Source organism: Giraffa tippelskirchi, chromosome 11, assembly GCF_054371585.1.
Source record: "Giraffa tippelskirchi isolate mGirTip1 chromosome 11, T2T-mGirTip1v1.2.pri, whole genome shotgun sequence".
Classification (NCBI taxonomy): domain Eukaryota; kingdom Metazoa; phylum Chordata; class Mammalia; order Artiodactyla; family Giraffidae; genus Giraffa; species Giraffa tippelskirchi.
The window spans coordinates 122,379,885-122,398,527 of NC_137285.1; the positions used below are offsets into that span (position 1 = coordinate 122,379,885).

The following is an 18,643-nucleotide window of genomic DNA, read 5'->3' on the forward strand; positions in this document are numbered from 1 at the left end:
TTCTCTTACTGAGTCCAAGCTTGCTCTGCATGCCACACAACAGGCCAATAAATCCAAGAGATAAAGTGTTGAGGCAAGGAATATGACTGACCCAGAAGATGGCACACTAACGTCTCAAAACAATCATATTATCTGGTTCTGGATGCCAGCTTCTTTAGTAGAACAGAGATGGGGGAAGGTGAGGAAATTTTTTTTTAAAAAGGCTATTTATCTTGCAAAGTTTCCCTAGAATGGCAAGCCTTGGGGAGAGGATGTATTAATTTATTCCTTCCTGCCATCCACAGGTGGACAGGGTCCTGAACAAAGGCACTTTGGGTTAATATTAAGACAGAGTGTCAGGTTTCCCCAAGGCAGGCCATTATGTATAAACAGTATCCTTGTGTGAAAAATAATAATGAGAAGCAAAGGTTAAAGAAACAGCAGATCCAACATGGGATCGATTCTTCCCTGTAATAATTCCCCACCCCTATATTGCCCCCATAATCACTAATTCTCTACATCGGTGAGTCCTGACTCCTCCTTATTCCACTCCAGGTTCCAGTGTTTCCTGCAGATCAGAGAACAGGATATTTCCAGATTCTGCCTGCTTGAGGCTGTTAGCAGTTCCTGGGGTTTTCCGGGTGATTCTTTCAACCATGACACCAGTCTCTGTCCTCAATTGTTGCAGCCCAGTATAAGCTTTCCCATACCTATCATCGGAGAAGGCAATGGCACCCCACTCCAGTACTCTTGCCTGGAAAATCCCATGGACGGAGGAGCCTGGTAGGCTGTAGTCCATGGGGTCGCTAAGGGTCAGACATGACTGAGCGACTTCACTTCACTTTTCCTGTTCATGCACTGGAGAAGGAAATGGCAACCCACTCCAGTATTCTTGCCTGGAGAATCCCAGGGATGGCGGAGCCTGGTGGGCTGCCGTCTATGGGGTCGCACAGAGTCGGACGACTGAAGCGACTTAGCAGCAGCAGCAGCAGCAGCAGCAGCATACCTATCATACACCCTTTTCCCATTCATTGAGATTTTTTTAATTTTGGGAGGTTCTTATCATATTTCAGTTTCTAGGAGTAAAGAGATCACTTTTTAATGGATTCTTAACTGTTTGTTGAAATATTGACATTTCTCTGATGAAATGCTTTCTTTATCTTTCCTAGCACTTAATTCTAAAATGTTATCTTTGCCTTAAAAGTAATAAATATGGCTAATGCCAGATCATCTCTCATATTGGGGATGGGATAGAAAATAATAAATGGAAGTAAGCAAGTGAAACTTCATTCTATATGCTTAGGAGAGATTGTTCCCCATTCAACTCATTCTAAAATCTAAATTATCCAAGAGTCTTTGAGGAAGGAGGCAGATGCTCCCCACACCGCCCCCAGAGTAAAGCAATTGGAGATTCATTCTCTGTTGACCAAAACTCCAAGACAAGAATAGCAGGACAGTTACGGGAGAAGGCTGGACCCTGCTCAGACCACATATTTCTCAATCCAAAGTCAAGAGACTTCCCCAATGACACATGCACAGAAAAGGCTCCTTGAAGGCCAAAGGGGTAGCAATGTCAAGGGATGCTCTAACAAGACGCCTCTTTGGAAGGATCCATCTTGGCTAAGAGATCCATGTGCACATGTGGAAGGACCCTGAGATACACCAAACATAGACTGTGAACCAGGCAAATTATAATGATTTGCCAAAGGAAAACCAAAAGAAATATCCCATAAAAGTAATTCAAACCGCCACGAGTGTACAACTTGGGGACTCTCCCTCTGAGTCTGCCCCCATGTGTCTATACACACGTACTATACTCTTTTTCCTCTTAATAAATACTTTACTTGCTTCACTACTTTCCATCTTTGTGGAAATTCTTTTCTACAAAGCCAAAGGGCCAGGGCTCTTGTCACTGACCACTGGTCTAGTGGCTAGGATCTGATGCTTTCACTGCCTTAACCAGGCCCCAATCTCTGACTGGGAATCCAAGCCCCGCTCCAAACCTTTGCAGGCCAAGGCCACCCAAAATCCTACCAGCTCACAAAATTGGGGTTCATTTACTCACTGTGTTTTATCCAGGGATTAATTAGGCACCAATCCTATCCTCTAGTAGTTTATGCCTCTAAAAAAGAGTGTATGCTCAAGTCATGCCTGGCTCTTTGCCACCCCGTGGACTGTAGCCTGCCAGACTCCTCTGTCCATGGGATTATCCTGGGAAGAATACTGGAGTGGGTTGCCATTTCCTCCTCGAAGGGATCTTACCGGCCCAGGGATTGAAACTGCATATCATGAGGCTCTTCCATTGGCAAGTGTATTCTTTAGTAAAAGTGCCTAAAAACTAATATCATTCTCTACTTTAGCGGACAAGGAGAAAGAGGAAACATTTTATATAAAAGAGGATGGTGTTTGAGTGGAGACTGTAAGGATAAGTTGGCCTTAAATATATATATATTTTTAAAAACCTGCCTGGATTATAGTTAAGATCACTGTATATGGAATCAAGCAGAACTTAGTTAAACTCCTTACTTTTAAACTAGGTACCTTGTGGCAGGTACCTGGACTCTAAATGCATCAGCAGACACTCTATAAAGTTGAAATGACAAGACTATCTAGAGAGGTATAAATGAGATGACATGTATAAAACACTAAGCCAGGCATTTGCTCTCAAATAGATCCCTTCTTCCACTTCATTGCAAGAGGTTAATTCCTGAATGCTGGGTTTCCAAGGTTCCCTTGTGACCTGGTTTCTAACTGGGTTTAGGCATTGCAAATATTGAAGGAAGATTGACCAGATCCTCTAGATGAGCTGAGGTATGATTAAATTAGTGATCTTTATTCAGCAGGCAATGAGAGTAAGAAAAAAAGAAGCAAGACAATCAGCCTTGGAGAAAAGGGAAGTGAGGCAAGGAAAAACACAAAACAATGCAATACATCATCACACTGGATAACATTCATAACGAGTTTCAAAAATATATGACAGGTCCCTCAGTCAGTGGGTTTGCTCATCAGAACTACAAGGAGGGACCTCACCTTGAAATAGTCCATGGGAGAAAAATGAAGGCAATTTATCTTTCCCACTCTCTCCCATCAATGCCCACCTCATGAGGAACTAACTCCCTGCAATTTTTGCGCTTGTGCCACTTGCTTATAACAACTACTTAGAAATCTGCATCCCATGCCCTGTTTGTGATATTTCATCAAATCCAAAAGTGTGTGTACAGAGCAGTAACCAGCACTGGTAGGGTGCTGACTAAGAGAATAAGAGGGATTCATGAGAATCTGAGATGGTGCACAAGATTAGTATCCAATACACATCACCCTGAAAGACAATGGTGATGGAAACTCTTCCCAGTGTACAGAACTTGAAGCAAGAACTTGTCCATTTTGCTTGAAACCAAAGATGAATTGATATATATGATGTATATGCACCACCTGATTTTGTCTTACAGATTGACCTGTAGGTCCAGGGCTGAAAAATAGATTGAAAGATTGATGACAATGAGTTATGGGTAGAAGTATACACTGAACATCTAGGAAAGGGCCCAGAGTGAAACTGTTTTTGTCCTATGTGAATTCCCACCAGAGGACATATAATGCAGAGAAGGCACCCAATAATCAGGTGAATAAGATGACCCATCCTGTCTGAATATTCACTGGAAGGACTGATGCTAAAGCTGAAGCTCCAGTATTTTGGTCATCTGATGCAAGCAGATGACTCATTGGAAAGGTCCCTGATGCAGGGAAAAATTTGAGGGCGAAGGAGAAGAGGGCATCAGAGGATGAGATGGCTGGACGGCATCACCAATGCAATGACCACGAACTTGGGCAAACTTCGGGAGATGATGAGGGGCAGGAAGGCCTGTCATGCGCAGTCTAGGGGAGCTGCAAAGAGTCAGACACAACTGGGTGACTTAACAACAACAATCAGGTAAATAAGATGACCCATCCTGTGGATGTGGATCAGCCTCTTCTCAGTCACCTGGTGCTTATTCAATGGACTCTTGTACAAGTGCCCTTATTAGTAGTGGTAAATGGATAAACCCAAGGAATCCATACTCAGGCAGCGATTATACTCCTACTGCTATAGACACCTGCACATAAAAGACCAACTCTGAACCTGATTTTTCCCTATTTCTAAGAGAATCTAGACAGTCTTTTAGTGAAATGTTAATGACATTGAACCAACAGCAATTTATCCTCACAAAATAGGTACTATTCCAGAGACAGATTCATTTGCCATCTTATATTGCTTCTGCCAGCACCACTGTTTTTCGATTTACAACACCAGGGTCTCCAGCAACATCACTTACAACCAAGAAACTGATTTTACAGTCCAAAAATTCTGATAATGGGATTGCACTATGGAATGCAGCGGTCTTACAATGTACATCATCAACCAGAAAAAGATGGCCAAATAAAAATATGAGACGCACTGCTGAAGGCTCAGGTATGGCAGCAGTTTGGAAACCCCACTCTATAAGAACGTTGTACCATAAATTCTGGTGCACACCTAAGATCAACAACTAATAGGTGATGGCATTTTTTGTAGCCATTATAAACACACTCTTCAGAGAATAAAGAAGGGAGGTGGTTGCAGCTCCTATTTCCCTCAAACTAGCCTGGTGGGCTGCCGTCTATGGGGTCGCACAGAGTCGGACACGACTGAAGCGACTTAGCAGCAGTAGCAGCAGTAACTCATTTACAGATCACTTTCTTTCCATCCCCCAACATAGGGCTCAGCCTTGTTCTAAGGATCTAGTAAAGAAAGTTCTTCCACCACAGTAAAAACTCTGATTCTCATAAATAGGAATTTGCCACTACTCCCTGGCTCTTTGAGGTTTCTTGTGCTTAGTCGCTCAGTTGTGTCCGACTCTTTGAGACTCCATGGACTGTGGTGAAGTACACAACTGTGAATGTATTTAATGCCACTGAACTACACACTTAAAAACGGTTAAGATGGTAAATACTATACGTACTTCACCGCAATTTAAAATAATAATAAAACAACCTGAGAAAGTCCCTAGCTCAGGGATAAGTGCACACTTGGTGCCTCAATAAATGTCAAGTCGCTTCTATACCACTCACTGGTGTGATAATGCCCTGAGGTACTGCGGAATACATCCGCAAGTACTCCTCCTGATGTTAAAAGAATATCAAGTCTCCTGAAAAGGAATTGTTTTTGGAAGTAGGAAACAGAAGGTGGCCTTTAGAGGAGAGCTCCAGGTACCCGTGTCCATCCAAACCTCCTTAAAAGCAGTTCCCACACGAGGGTACAGCACGTAGGCCTGGGGTGATGACCAGCATCAAAGAAAGCAGTATGGCTCCTCCACGTAGCAGACACGATGCTTCACTCTATTACTAGACAATGAGGACACGGGAGGGAAAGCAAAACAAGGACTAAACGCTGCGGAGCTTTTACTCGCCCCAGCCTCCAAGAAGCTCCAGACTCTAGCTGCACCTCAACTCCTCCTCCTTCCTGCTCCCTTGGCTCCGCCCACTCTCCTCCCCCTCTGCCCGCCTCCCTTTCAGATTTGCCTCTGACGGGAAATCGAAAGTGAAATAAGGAACCAGCAGCTATCTACTGCGTCTCTTGAAAAGGTGAGTGAACTTGGCTAGACCGAGGTACCCCAGCTCTCTCTGGGGGACCTCTCTCCCCTGCCCCGGGTCTGAAGAGCCTCATCCAAGCCGTCCCCACCCCTACAGCCTTCGATCTCAGGTTTTCTTTCGCAAGAGGTCTCCCTCAACCCTAACCCAGCGGTTCTTCCCCTGCAGCCTGGGAGGAGGCTGGGCTGTAAACCTGTCTGGGATGTCCCCTGGAAGGAGCTCGGGTTGCCCTGCTTCCGCCGGCACCTAAGCTGGGAAGAAAGACCCAGGGAAACAGGGAGAACTAGGATGGCAACCTAGCTCGGGGGTGGTCCAGGGGAGCCCAGTGTGGGGGTAGGTCTGCGATCCTGAAACTCCTGTCCCCAAAAGGCCCCTCTGGAGGTGAGACAGGGTTGCTTAGGATATTAGAAAACTATGGTTCTATGCCCTAGAAGAAACAAAGGCGGTGCCAGGTTCAGAGTAGCTGAGAGAAGAGCCCAGGAAGTTCTTAATAAACCACACACTTCTGTGTGTATGCACATACATATATACACACACATATACATATGCGTATGTGTGTGTGCTCAGTCAGGTCTGACTCTTTGCGACCCAATGGACTGTATGTAGCCCGCCAGGTTCCTCTGTCCATAGGATTTCCCAGGTAAGATACTGAAGTGGGTTGCCATTTCTTTCTCCAGGGAATCTTCCCAACTCAGAGATCAAACCTGCTGTCTCCTGTGTCTCCTGCATTAGCAGGTGGATTCTTTACCACTTGCGCCACCTAGGAAGCCCATGTACATAATACGGATATACATGTATCTTTATGAGAATATGTAAGAATAAATATAAATATTCTTATATTACAGATAATTAGATAGATACCAATAACTTCTGCCATTATTGCAAAAATTAATGAGAATGTATGTGAAGTATGTAGCACCTGGCACGTGGAGGAGTACAGTAAATGGTCACTACTGTTAAGATTAGCTTCTCAACAGAGTGGAAGACCAGGGGCCTGAGGCGGAAGATCAATAGGTAAAGCCTGGACTCTGAGGGGTTAAGCAGAGATGAACATGATGAAAGTCGAATTGTAAGCAGCTGTCTCTCAGGTTCTCAAAAATTTTTGCTATCTCTTGGGGACTCAGTGTCCCCTTCTGTCTGACTGGATCAGTGACCCAGACTATGGAAGAGGAGCGCTTGCTATTCAGGTTGAGGTCCTTGTCTTTTCTTGTTTTCACTTCCTCCAGTTCACCCTCCCTCGTGGTTTCCTTTTCTCACCTGGCTCTTCTCTTCCCTTCCTTTCCTCTTCTCCTCCACTCACCACAAGATCTCCCCAGCATTGCTGAAGAGGAGCATCACCCCCATGGCCTCAGCCGTACCCTTGACAATGATGTGGGAGGAGGTCACGTGCTCTATCTGCCTGGATCCTATGGTGGAGCCCATGAGCATTGAATGTGGTCATAGCTTCTGCCAGGAGTGCATCTCTGAGGTCGGGAAAGACGGGGGCAGCGTCTGTCCTGTGTGCCGGCGCCACTTCCTGCTCCAGAACCTCCGGCCCAATCGACAAGTAGCCAACATGGTGGACAACCTTAAAAAAATCAGCCAGGGTGCCAAGGAGGGCCCACACAGGGAGCTGTGTGTGGTACACAGAGAGAAACTTCACCTCTTCTGTGAGGAAGATGGGAAGGCCCTTTGCTGGGTGTGTTCCCAGTCCCGGAAACACCGTGATCATCCCATGGTCCCTATTGAGGAGGCTGCTCAGGAGTACCAGGTGAGGCCTCAGCACAGAAGCAGGAACAGGTAAAAAGGAGATGGGCCCCTGTTGATGGCTTTGTTCCCCAGAGCTGGGAATGGGAGAGAGATACCTGTGGGGCTGGGGAAAGGATAGGGGTCTGCTGCCTTCTACATCTTATTTAAGGGGAAAATGGCGAGCTCAGCACAATTTTCTTATTCTCCAGGAGCAGGGATGTGCTATGGGAAAATGCTTCAAGAATCATCTTCCCTTGTGGCCTCCTGCTTAATTAGGAACAAACAGTCCCCCCACCGTCTGTACCCCAACGGTGTGGCCCTATTTTGTAGGAAATATCAGGCTTTTTCCAAAACCTTCCCATCCATAGAGTTCCTACCCCAAACAGACTCTAGTCCTTCCTTGTCCTCTGCCCACAGGCTCTTCTAAGAACCAGTATGATCTTCCCCTCACTTCACACCACTGCACCCTACTTCTTGATCTGATTTGGTATCATCTTTCTGTCATTCTCTGCAGGAGAAGCTTCAGGTGGCACTAAAGAAACTAAGAAATAAGCAGGAGTTGGCTGAGAAGCTGGAATTAGACGTTGCAATGAAGAAAGCATCCTGGAAGGCAAGAGTCATATCCTGAAGGGAATCTTAGATCAGAAGCCTGGGGAGGGTCCAGCTATGCCAGTCCCTATATCTCACTCCCCAAGAACCAACTGCCCCCTAGGTCTCTTGATGGAGGGGATTAAAAGAGGGTGGAGATCAGAAAGAGCTCCCAATCATATGGAGAGGCTTAGGAGAAGGTGCGGGGGACAAGATACACCCTAATGCTCCTGCTTCTTGAGCCCAGTCTCTGGGGATGACAGCACAGGGCCTCAGGGTCTGGGACAGAGGAATGCCAGGAGAGACGCCCAATGGCTTGGCCCGTCAAGAAATGACAACGACTGTGAGGACCAGACTTAAGGGAACCATAAAGGCCTAAGATGGGCTTCCCTGGTGGCTCAGATGGTAAAGAATCTGCCTGCAGTATAGGAGACCCAGGTTTGATCCCTGGGTTGGGAAGATCCCCTAAAGAAGGGAATGGCTACCCACTCCAGGATTCTTGCCTGGAGAATCCCACGGACAAAGGAGCCTGCTGGGCTACAGCCCATAGAGTCGCAAAGAACTGGACATGACTAAGCAACTAACACTTTTCACTTTCAAAGGCCTAAGCTAGGAAAACCAGTCTGACCAGGTGGTTACTTGCCCATGTCCAGGTCACTGGTCCAAAGTGTAATGGAGAGCTACAGCTTGTTCCACCCCAGGGATTAGGAGGTGGGGTCGGTCAGGGACTAGAAAGAGCGGAAGGAGCTCATGGCCAAGAGATCCCAGAAGAGGAAGACTTGGGACCCAGGAAGGGTGAGGCAGGCTGTGGTGGTATTGAGTGGCCCTCCAGTTACAAGCAGGAGAGGGCAAGCATAGAATATCTCAAAGACTCCTTTTTCCCCGACTTAGGAACCAGGTTATGAGCCTGGCTTTGCAGGTTTGTTGGAGTAGGGCCAGGTGTTACTCGCTCAGTTACTAAGATATGAAGACAAAGGGGCACATTGTGGGGGCGGGGGTGACTTGAAGGAGGTTGAGGAAATTTCTGATACCACAGGCTGATGCAGCTGTGATAGGAGAGCAACTACGGTGCACCTCCCCCACCGCACCCCACCAGTCCCATTCCCCTCAGGCCCAGAAGCCTCACCCACCTTCCTCCCCAGCAAAATTGTATATGTGTGTATTCCCAGACAGAGCCAGAGTGGAGCAGGAGTAGACATGGATACTTCCATTCCCAAATCTTAGGGGATTATGATTAAAAACCACCTCTTTCTTTCCATTGACACCAAAGGGGAAGGTTGAGACACACAAATTGAGAATTCATGAAGAGTTTGTAAGACAGAAAAACTTCCTGGCCGAAGAGGAGCAGAGGCAATTGCAGAAGCTGGAGGAGGAGGAGAGGCAGCAGCTGAGAACCCTGGGGGACACAGAGGCCAGGCTGGCCCAGCAGATCCAGGCCCTGCAGGAGCTGATCGCAGAGCTGGAGAGGAGGAGGCGGGGCTCGGCGCTGGAGCTACTGCAGGTGAGGCCTGAGGACAGCTCCCCTCTGAGATTCAGGGAGTAACTGAAAAAACCAGAGCGCCTCAGGGCTACCTTCAGGGCATACAGAAACTTGGTCCCTGGCATTTTCTTAAATAAACTGGAATTCAGACCTGTGAGTGGTTTGCATTCAAGGCCTGGAAAGGTACAAATTAGGAAGCAATATTCCATGCAGCAATGAAAAGAAATGGACATCTCTAGTAAGTGCCTGTTCTAACACACATCAGATTCATGATCTTGCGAATGTACCTTAATCTTTCCGAGGATCAGGTTTCTCCTAAGTTAAATGGATATTATAATATTACATATCTCAGGGCCCCAACCTTGCCACCAATTCCTTCCATAACTCTAAATTAAGTGATTTTCTTTTCCTAGACCTAATTTCTCCATTTGTGAAACAAGGGCAGTGGGGAATAGGCTAAATGACAAGGAGTTCCCCAGGCTTTAGTTATAAATGTAACATGTTTACACTTCTATGAGCTATATATGTATAACTGTATCGCTCTGCCATATACCTGAAACATTGGCAATCAACTGTATTTCAATTTAAAAAAGAAAAAAAAAGAGGCAGAGAACACAAGGGATCTGTTCTTGGGAGAACCCCATGGTGTCTGCTCGGATTCAGTACATAAATATAAAATGCTTAGAACAGTGCCTGGCACACAGTATGTGGTTGCATAAATATCATTTAATTTTATTATCATTTATGTTATAAAATACCTACGGAATACCTATCTCTGAGGAGGCCTTACAAATAGCTGAGAAAAGAAGAGAAGCAAAAGGCAAAGGAGAAAAGGAAAGATATACCCATTTGAATGCAGAGTTCCAAAGAATAGCAAGGAAAGAGAGATAAGAAATAAGAGATAAGAAAGCCTTCCTCAATGATCAATGCAAAGAAATAGAGGGAAACAATAAAATGGGAAAGACTAGAGATCTCTTCAAGAAAATTAGACATACCAAGGGAACATTTCATGCAAAGTGAAAGTAAGTGAAAGTGAAAGTTGTTCAGTCGTGCCCAACTCTTTGTGACCCCATGGACTGTACAGTCCATGGAATTCTCCAGGCCAGAATACTGGAGTGGGTTGCCTTTCCCTTCTCCAGGGGATCTTCGCAACCCAGGGATTGAACCCAGGTCTCTCACATTGCAGGTGGATTCTTTACCAGCTGAGCCACAAGGGAAGCCCAAGATGGGCACAGTAAAGGACAGAAACAGTATGGACCTAACAGAAGCAGAAGATATTAAAAAGAGGTGGCAACAATACACAGAAGAACTATGCAAAAAAGATCTTAATGACCCAGATAATCACAATGGTGTGATCACTCACCTAGAGCCAGACACCCTGGAATTCAAAGTCAAGTGGGCCTTACGAGGCATCACTACAAACAAAGCTAGTGGAGGTGATGGAATTCCAGTTGAGCTATTTCAAATCTTAAAAGATGATGCTGTGAAAATGGTTTACTCAATATGCCAGCAAATTTGGAAAACTCAGCAATGGCCACAGGACTGGAAAAGGTCAGTTTTCATTCCAGTCCCTAAGAAAGGCAATGCCAAAGAATGCTCAAACTACCACACAATTGCACTCATCTCACACAGTAGCAAAGTAATGCTTAAAATTCTCCAAGCCAGGCCTCAACAGTACGTGAACCGTGAACTTCCAGATGTTCAAGCTGGATTTAGAAAAGGCACAGGAACCAGAAATCAAATTGCCATCATCCGTTGGATCATCAAAAAAGCAAGAGAGTTCTAGAAAAACTCTACCTCTGCTTTACTGACTACGACAAAGCCTTTGACTGTGTGGATCACAACAAACTGGGAAATTCTTAAAGAGATGGGAATGCCAGACCATTTGACGTGTCTCCTGAGAATTCTGTATGCAGGTCAGGAAGCAACAGTTAGAACTGGACATGGAACAACAGACTGGTTCCAAGTAGGAAAAGGAGTATGTCAAAGCTGTATATTGTCACCCTGCTTATTTAACTTATATGCAGAGTACATTATGAGAAACGCTGGGCTGGATGGATGAAGCACAAGCTGGAATCAAGATTGCCGGGAGAAATATCAATAACCTCAGATATGCAGATGATACCACCTTTATAGCAGAAAGTGAAGAAGAACTAAAGAGCCTCTTGATGAAAGTGAAAGAGGAGAGTGAAAATGTTGGCTTAAAACTCAACATTCAGAAAACTAAGATCATGGCATCCAGTCCCATCACTTCATGGCAAATAGATGGAGAAACAGTGGAAACAATGAATGACTTTATTTTCTTGGGCTCTAAAATAACTGCAGATGGTGACTGCAGCCATGAAATTAAAAGACTCTTGCTCCTTGGAAGAAAAGCTATGACCAACCCAGACAGCGTATTTAAAAGCAGAGACATTACTTTGCCGACAAAGGTCCGTCTGGTCAAAGCTATGGTTTTTCCAGTCGTCATGTATGGATATGATAGTTGGACTATAAAGAAAGCTGAACACCAAAGAATTGATGCTTTTGAACTGTGGTGTTGGAGAAGACTCTTGAGAGTCCCTTGGACTGCAAGGAGATCCAACCAGTCCATCCTAAAGGAGATCAGTCCTGAATATTCATTGGAAGGACTGATGTTGAAGCTGAAACTCCAATACTTTGGCCACCTGATGCGAAGAACTGACTCATTTGGAAAGACCCTGATGCTGGGAAAGATTGAAGGCAGGAGGAGAAGGGGATGACAGAGGATGAGATGGTTGGATGGCATCACTGACTCAATGGACATGAGTTTGAGCAAGCTCCAGGAGTTGGCAATGGACAGGAAAGCCTGGCGTGCTTGCAGTCCATGGAGTCTTAAAAAGTTGGACATGACTGAGTGACTGAACTGACTGACTGAATATAAATATAATATATTTAGTATAAAATGATATAAATATAAACTGACCTACTGAATATAAAAACAGTAGGTTGGAAATGACAAAATAAAGCTAAAAGTAAAATAACTGAGAAAATAAAATTAAACCTTGTGCACGTTATTTTGTCCTCCTAGGAAAATAAGGACAAAGAAATGAGAATTTTAGAGAAATATTAAAATGTGACCTTGTTTCTCCCTTATTTGGCCTAAGCCAGGGTTCTCATTTGGTAATACAGCTTTGATGTATATACTCATTGCACAGATATTGAGTTATATGCCCATCCTTGTCACTTTGCTTTTTCTATGCCTGTTTACTAATCTTTAAATGGAATATAAATAACAGTACTTACCTAATAGGAGTTTAGATATAATTAAACAAGTTATATCCCCCCAAAAAAATTTGTTCTAAGCAATAGTAGCCATGTGTTTTTACTGCTACTTTTCCTAATTTTTGGTTTTGTTGTTCAGTCACTAAGTTGTGTCTGACTCTTAGCGACGCCATGGACTGCAGCATGCCAGGCTTCCCAAAGTTTGCTCAAATTCATATCCATTGAGTCGGCAATACTATCTAACCATCTCGTCCTCTGCATTCCTCTTCTCCTTTTGCCTTCAATCTTTCCCAGCATCAGGGTCTTTTCCAATGAGTCAGCTCTTCGCATCAGGTGGCCAAAGTATTGGAGCTTTTCAGCATCAGTCCTTCCGATGAATATTCAAGATTGATTTCCTTTCGGATTGACTGATTTGATCTCCTTGCAGTCCAAGGGACTCTCAAGAGTCTTCTTCAGCAACACAATTCTAATTTATTTCATAATACTATGAATAACTGAAAATTCTTAAATAGCACATAAAATTGTCAGGCATTCAGTCCCTCATGACAATGCAATGAGGTGGATGCTACTATTATTACCCCTATTTCATAGATGAGAAAACTTAAGGTGCAGAGAAGTGAAGAGATTTAGTGATAGACTGAAGCTAAGAAACTTAACCAAGTTCACCTGAATAAGAGGTATTATCACTTGAGTAAGAGGTGATAATTTATTTAAATAAATTCACTGATGTGTGTTCTACTTAAAAATCATCTCACACCCAGCAATGATGAGCTTGCCTCACTTTGGGAAACTCTGGACTACATGGTCTCAGAAGTCCCTCTGCTGTAACATTCTGTGGTTCCTCTTTTCCCCATACTTTTTCATTGTCTCTTGGTCAGATACGGCCATGAAAGAATTTGTTTGTGGATAAAAGCCAATAAGATTGATTTGACTTGGCAGCTCTCTTCTTCCCATGATCTAAATCTTCTGCCCTTCTCTGAGTGGAGCTCTCTGAGGCACTTTGGACTGGGCCTAGGAGCCTGCCAGTTCCAGGGTAAGGACCCTAGTCCCTGCCACAGAATATTCTCAGATGTGTTGGTTTCACATACATGCCAGGGGCAACATTAACCGTAGTGTAGGACAGCACTTTTAAGCCCTTCCTCCCCAGTGGTGCAAGTCCACAAATGAGAGCAGTTTCTGTGCATTCTGTGTGTCCTGACTGGGCCATTCTTTCTCTGCGATTGGGTCTGGACCTCAGCCAGGCAGACCTATTTGCCCCTTTCTTCTCCCCCCCCCTCCACCACCAAGAATCTGGTCTTTTTAATTTGCTTTCTGAATCAGATTTTGTAAGCTACTCTTCCTTCCCCTGATTACAGGTCACACCCATGCAGGGTTTCTGCTTCCTCATCCATTTCAAGGTGGTCAGAGGCGTTTTTCAGGCCTTGGTCCAGAGGGTTGGGGCAGAGCAGTGTTCTGTAGACCTCAGGGTGACATCGCTTCACCCACACGACTGAAGTCTCAGTTGTAAACTAATGACTCCAGAACTTACTGTCTGTTTCTTGTCTCCTCAGGAGGTGAAAAGTGTGCTGGAAAGGTAAGGAAAGGTTTTCTTCATTAGAGGAGGGGGCAGTACATACCTTAAAAAAGAGTTTTGAGTTAGAAAACATGCATTGAAGTCATCCCCATCCTCCTTCCTGTTCTCAAAGACCCAGTCCTCCTTAAAATATGTTCTGGTCTCAGAAGGCTAATTAATGGACATCTCCGTAGGTGAATGTCAACCCACTCCAGTATTCTTGCCTAGAGAATCCCATGGGCAGAGGAGGCTGGTGGGCTACAGTGCCTGGGGTCACAAAGAGTTGGACACGACTGAGCAACTGAACACACACAGTTGGTGAGGTGCCCAAAGTAACTGGCGGGTAACATCTTCACAAAGTGAACTTATAACAGACAGGGAAGTTGAGTTTACAGCCTGCTGGGACTCTTTTAAAAAGTATCTAACCGGTTTCAAACCTCCCCAAAAGAGCCATGGGTAAGACCCACAGCATGGGCGAGACTCCTTGAGGTTCCTCATGGAGGTGATTCAGCCTGTATCAGACACCTTGAGTTATGAAGTGAAACAGGAGGTACCTGTGTAATGACCTAAGACCCGGAGAGACATACAGGCTGGCCAGATGATGCAGATGCTCATGTAGCCATCAAGGCTTAGATAGAAACAAAATCCTGCCTACTTTTGTCCTCCGTCCCCAGGTATCCTAACACAGATTGTTGTTGTTTAGTTGCTGAGTTGTGTCCAGGCTTCCCTGGTGGCTCAGACGGTAAAGAATCCACCTGTAATGTGGGAGACCTGGGTTCGCTCCCTGGGTTGGGATGATCCCCTGGAGAAGGGAACAGCTACCTAACTCCAGTAATCTTGCCTGGAGAATTCCAAGGACAGAGGAGCCTGGCGGGCTACAGTCCATGGGGTCGCAAAGAGTTGGACACGACTGGGCAACTTTCACTTCACTGTGTCCAACTCTTTGCAACCCTATGGACTGTAGTCTGCCAGGTTCCTCTGCCCATGGGATTTCCCATACAAGAATACTGGAATGGGTTACCATTTCCTTCTCCAGGGGATCTTTCTGACCCAAAGGATTGAACCCATGTCTCCTGCATTGGGAGGTGGATTCTTTACCACTGCACCACCTGGGAAGCCCCCTTAACACAGGAGCTGTTTGCAAATTTGCATCGAATTAAATTATCACTCATCCACAAGGGTGGTATAGCCATCAGATTTGGGCAGGATGAGGTAGGATTTGGAGACAGGGTCTCTAACTCTTTTTCCCCCAGGAGTGAATTCTGGAACCTGAAGGAGCTGGATGTCGCTTCCACAGACCTGAGGAATGTATTCTATGTGCCCGGGGTTAAGAAGATGCTGAGGACGTGTGGAGGTGAGGCCAGCACCAGGGGTGTGGGACTGGCTTGCCAAGGGAGTGAAGGGGATAAGGAGGGTGCCCAGTGCATCCCTGGGTTGGAGAGAGATGGCAGGTTAGAGTAGGTGGGGCAGGTGCAGAAATAGGGAAGGTGGTTCCCTCAAAGGTCAGGGCAGGGGCCAGAGTTGGCTAGGGGTCATCTCCTCACACAGTGAGGCTCAGGGTCACCCCTTCATCCTCATCCCCCCACCGCCAGCACAAGGTTGCTGACTCTGCACACTCTCCCAGCCTTACTGTGGCCCTCTCTCTGCAGTACACATCACCCTGGATCCACAGACAGCCAATCCGTGGCTCATCCTTTCACAGAATCGGAGACAAGTGAGGCTTGCAAACACCCGGCAGGAAGTGCCTGAAAATGAGGAGAGATTTGATTCTTACCCCATGGTACTGGGTGCCCAGCGCTTTGACTCCGGGAAAGTTTACTGGGAGGTAGATGTAACGGGAAAGGAAGCCTGGGACCTGGGGGTGTGTAGAGACAATGTGCGGAGGAAGGGGCAGTTTTTGCTCAACCCCGACAGTGGCTTCTGGATAATTTGGCTGTGGAACAAACAAAAATATGAGGCTGGCACCTGCCCCCAGACTCCCCTCCAACTTCAGGTGCCTCCAAGCCGAGTTGGGATCTTCCTAGACTATGAGGCCAGCACTGTCTCTTTCTACAACATCACTGACCACGGCTCCCTCATCTACACCTTCTCCGAATGTGCCTTCGCTGGACCTCTGCGGCCCTTCTTCAATCCTGGTTTCAATGACAGAGGAACAAACTCAGCCCCTCTGATCCTCTGTCCACTTAAGACAGGCTGGTAGGGATCCAGATGATTCTCTCTGGACACTAGCAACCCCTCTGTTGGTTCCACTCCTCAGCCAGTGGCCCTGTCTCATGTGCCCATGAACTCCAAACCACCTTTGTCTCTGCAGATGTGTCAGGATGCTGCAGGCAAACTGGCACGAAGGTCACTTGTGGTCTATGTCAAATGACCTACAGCACCAGTATTCCTGCCCTATGTTGCTTTATGATTCCCTCCATGAAACAAACTACTTGCATTTGGCCCCCAAACTCATCTGGATCAACTAAAACATGTTTGTGCCTTCTTCATGTGACTCAAGTTTTGCTTTTTCCTCTCCATCTCTAGGCTTTCGGTCCAATCTCTACTATGTATCTTGCAAAGTGAAAGTGAAGTCACTCAGTCGTGTCCGACTCTTTGCAACCCCATGGACTGTAGCCTACCAGGCTCCTCTGTCCATGGGATTTTCCAGCCAACAGTACTGGAGTGGGTTGCCATTTCTTTCTCCAGAGGATCTTCCCAACCCAGGGATCCCAACCCTGGGTCTCCCATATTATAGACAGACGCTTTACCATCTGAGCCATAAGGGAAGTCCCATGTATCTTGCAAAGGACTTCCTAAATAAATTGGTCTCAATCTATCCCATCATTCCTGTCTTGTACACCTCAAGGATTATCTTCCCAACATACATCTGATCAAGAGTGGCTTCACAGTGCCTATAGGAAAACAGGCATTAACTTTTAAAATAAAGGCTGAATTATGCATACCTTAGGTTGCCGTGTTAAATATCTAACCAGATGTGATCCCTCATTTCCACTGTTATCTCCCAACTACATCTTGTTGATAGTGGAGTTGGTTAAAGAACATATCAACATAAATGGCCAGTGTGATGGTTTTTTGATAGACCAACTTGCCTAGGCTATAAGTGAAAGTGAAAGTGAAGTCTCTCAGTCGTGTCCGACTCTTTGCAGCCCCATGGACTGTAGCCTACCAGGATCCATGGGGTTTTCCAGGCAAGAATACTGGAGTGGGTTGCTATTTCCTTCTTCAGGGGATCTTCCCGACCCAGGGATCGAACCCAGGTCTCCCTCACTGTAGGTAGACGCTTTACCATCTGAGCTACCAGGGAAGCCCCACCTAGGCTATAAGCCCCCAGGTTTTCAGTCAAACACTAATCCAGATTGTTGCTATGAAGGTATTTTTGTAGATGTCATCAAAGTCCATAATGATTTGACTTTAAATAAGGGAGGTTGTCCTAGATAAGCTGTGTGGGCCTAATGTTCAATCAGGTGGAAGTCTAAGGGCGGATCTGAGGCTCCTGTGAAGAAGATAGTCCACTTGTGAATAGCAGCTTCAACTTATGCCCAAGAGTCTGAACTTCACCTTCCTGGATAATATGCCCTGTGGATTTTATGACTTGTCTTGCCAGCCCTCCCAGATGTATAAGCGAATTTCTTACCATAAGCAAATCTCATAATATTTATTTCCTGCTTGTTCTCCTCCAGTTGAACCCTGACTGGTGTGAAGGCCAGGAAGGAGGTAACAGCATCACCTGATTTCAGCACACACTTTTCTTGAATTTAAACTTTTTAAGTTGGCACAATGAAGCTCTACATGTGAACATCAGTAGGCTGCCTGAGAGCCACTGTCCTTCCAAGAAATGTGATTCCTTATCTAAAATAGAATCTCAGATTGCCTTTAGCACATATGCTAAATATTTCATGAAGAACTTAGTTACTACACAAAGATGTCAGTGACCTTAAAAAAAGCTGCTGTTTTTAGGTCTGTCTTAACACTGGACAGAAAGAAGGTACTCTGATGGAAAGATAGCAACAACAGAATCCTCAGGCAAGAGACAACATCACAGAGCTAACTCAGTGTAAGTTGCCAAAGGTGACCAGTGCTTTGGTTGATACACTAGAGAGAATATGGAGAATTCAGTTCATCATGAATGGGATGTGCTGGGGGAGGGTTAGATTCTGTATATCCAGCATGGGTCAAAGAGAAATATTTTTTATTAGAAAGGTAGATTATGAAATCAGCTTTTCTACTTCTCTGCTTTGGGGGTAGCCAATGTAATTGATGGTGGGTTGTTTTTTTTTTCCCCTTCAGTTGATATGCTGATGTGTGGACACTGCCATAATGATATAAACTTAAATGAATTTTTATTTCTCAAAATCTGAATACCTTGGCATATTGAGTTACCCTGGTGTTTGCAGATATATTACATAGATGACATACTGCCATCCCCTGCATCTCCACCAAAAAGAATTATATAGTAGAGGTTTCTT

General features: G+C 45.3%; 2 protein-coding genes across 7 annotated transcripts in view; one reads left to right on the forward strand and one right to left on the reverse strand.

Moving 5' to 3' along the window:
* The window catches only part of LOC145525729 (olfactory receptor 51G2-like), a 74,274-nt gene that overhangs the window by 14,109 nt on the left and 41,522 nt on the right, over positions 1 to 18,643 (reverse strand). The window contains exons 4-5 of one of the 5 annotated variants that reach the window (XR_014068376.1): positions 15,805 to 15,919; positions 13,308 to 14,187 (exon numbers count right to left, since the gene is read on the reverse strand). The exons of 3 other annotated variants lie outside the window; for them this stretch is intronic. The gene's annotated coding sequence lies outside the window, so the exon portion shown is untranslated. Of the gene's footprint in view, positions 1 to 13,307; positions 14,188 to 15,804; positions 15,920 to 15,948; positions 16,108 to 18,643 lie in introns of those variants that run through there. One more of the 5 variants, XR_014068375.1, reaches the window with a different exon arrangement.
* Positions 5,533 to 17,118, forward strand: TRIM21 (tripartite motif containing 21). Of its 2 annotated transcripts, XM_081539249.1 has the most exons (7): positions 5,533 to 5,577; positions 6,890 to 7,333; positions 7,826 to 7,921; positions 9,170 to 9,400; positions 14,173 to 14,195; positions 15,428 to 15,528; positions 15,824 to 17,118. In XM_081539249.1, exons 2-7 carry the CDS (start codon positions 6,926 to 6,928, stop codon positions 16,372 to 16,374), a joined length of 1,410 nt encoding a protein of 469 aa, XP_081395375.1. In that variant the 5' UTR covers positions 5,533 to 5,577; positions 6,890 to 6,925; the 3' UTR covers positions 16,375 to 17,118. The 2 variants fall into 2 exon arrangements, with proteins under 2 accessions (XP_081395375.1, XP_081395376.1); XM_081539250.1 differs by lacking the exons at positions 14,173 to 14,195; positions 15,428 to 15,528; positions 15,824 to 17,118 and adding an exon at positions 10,566 to 11,521.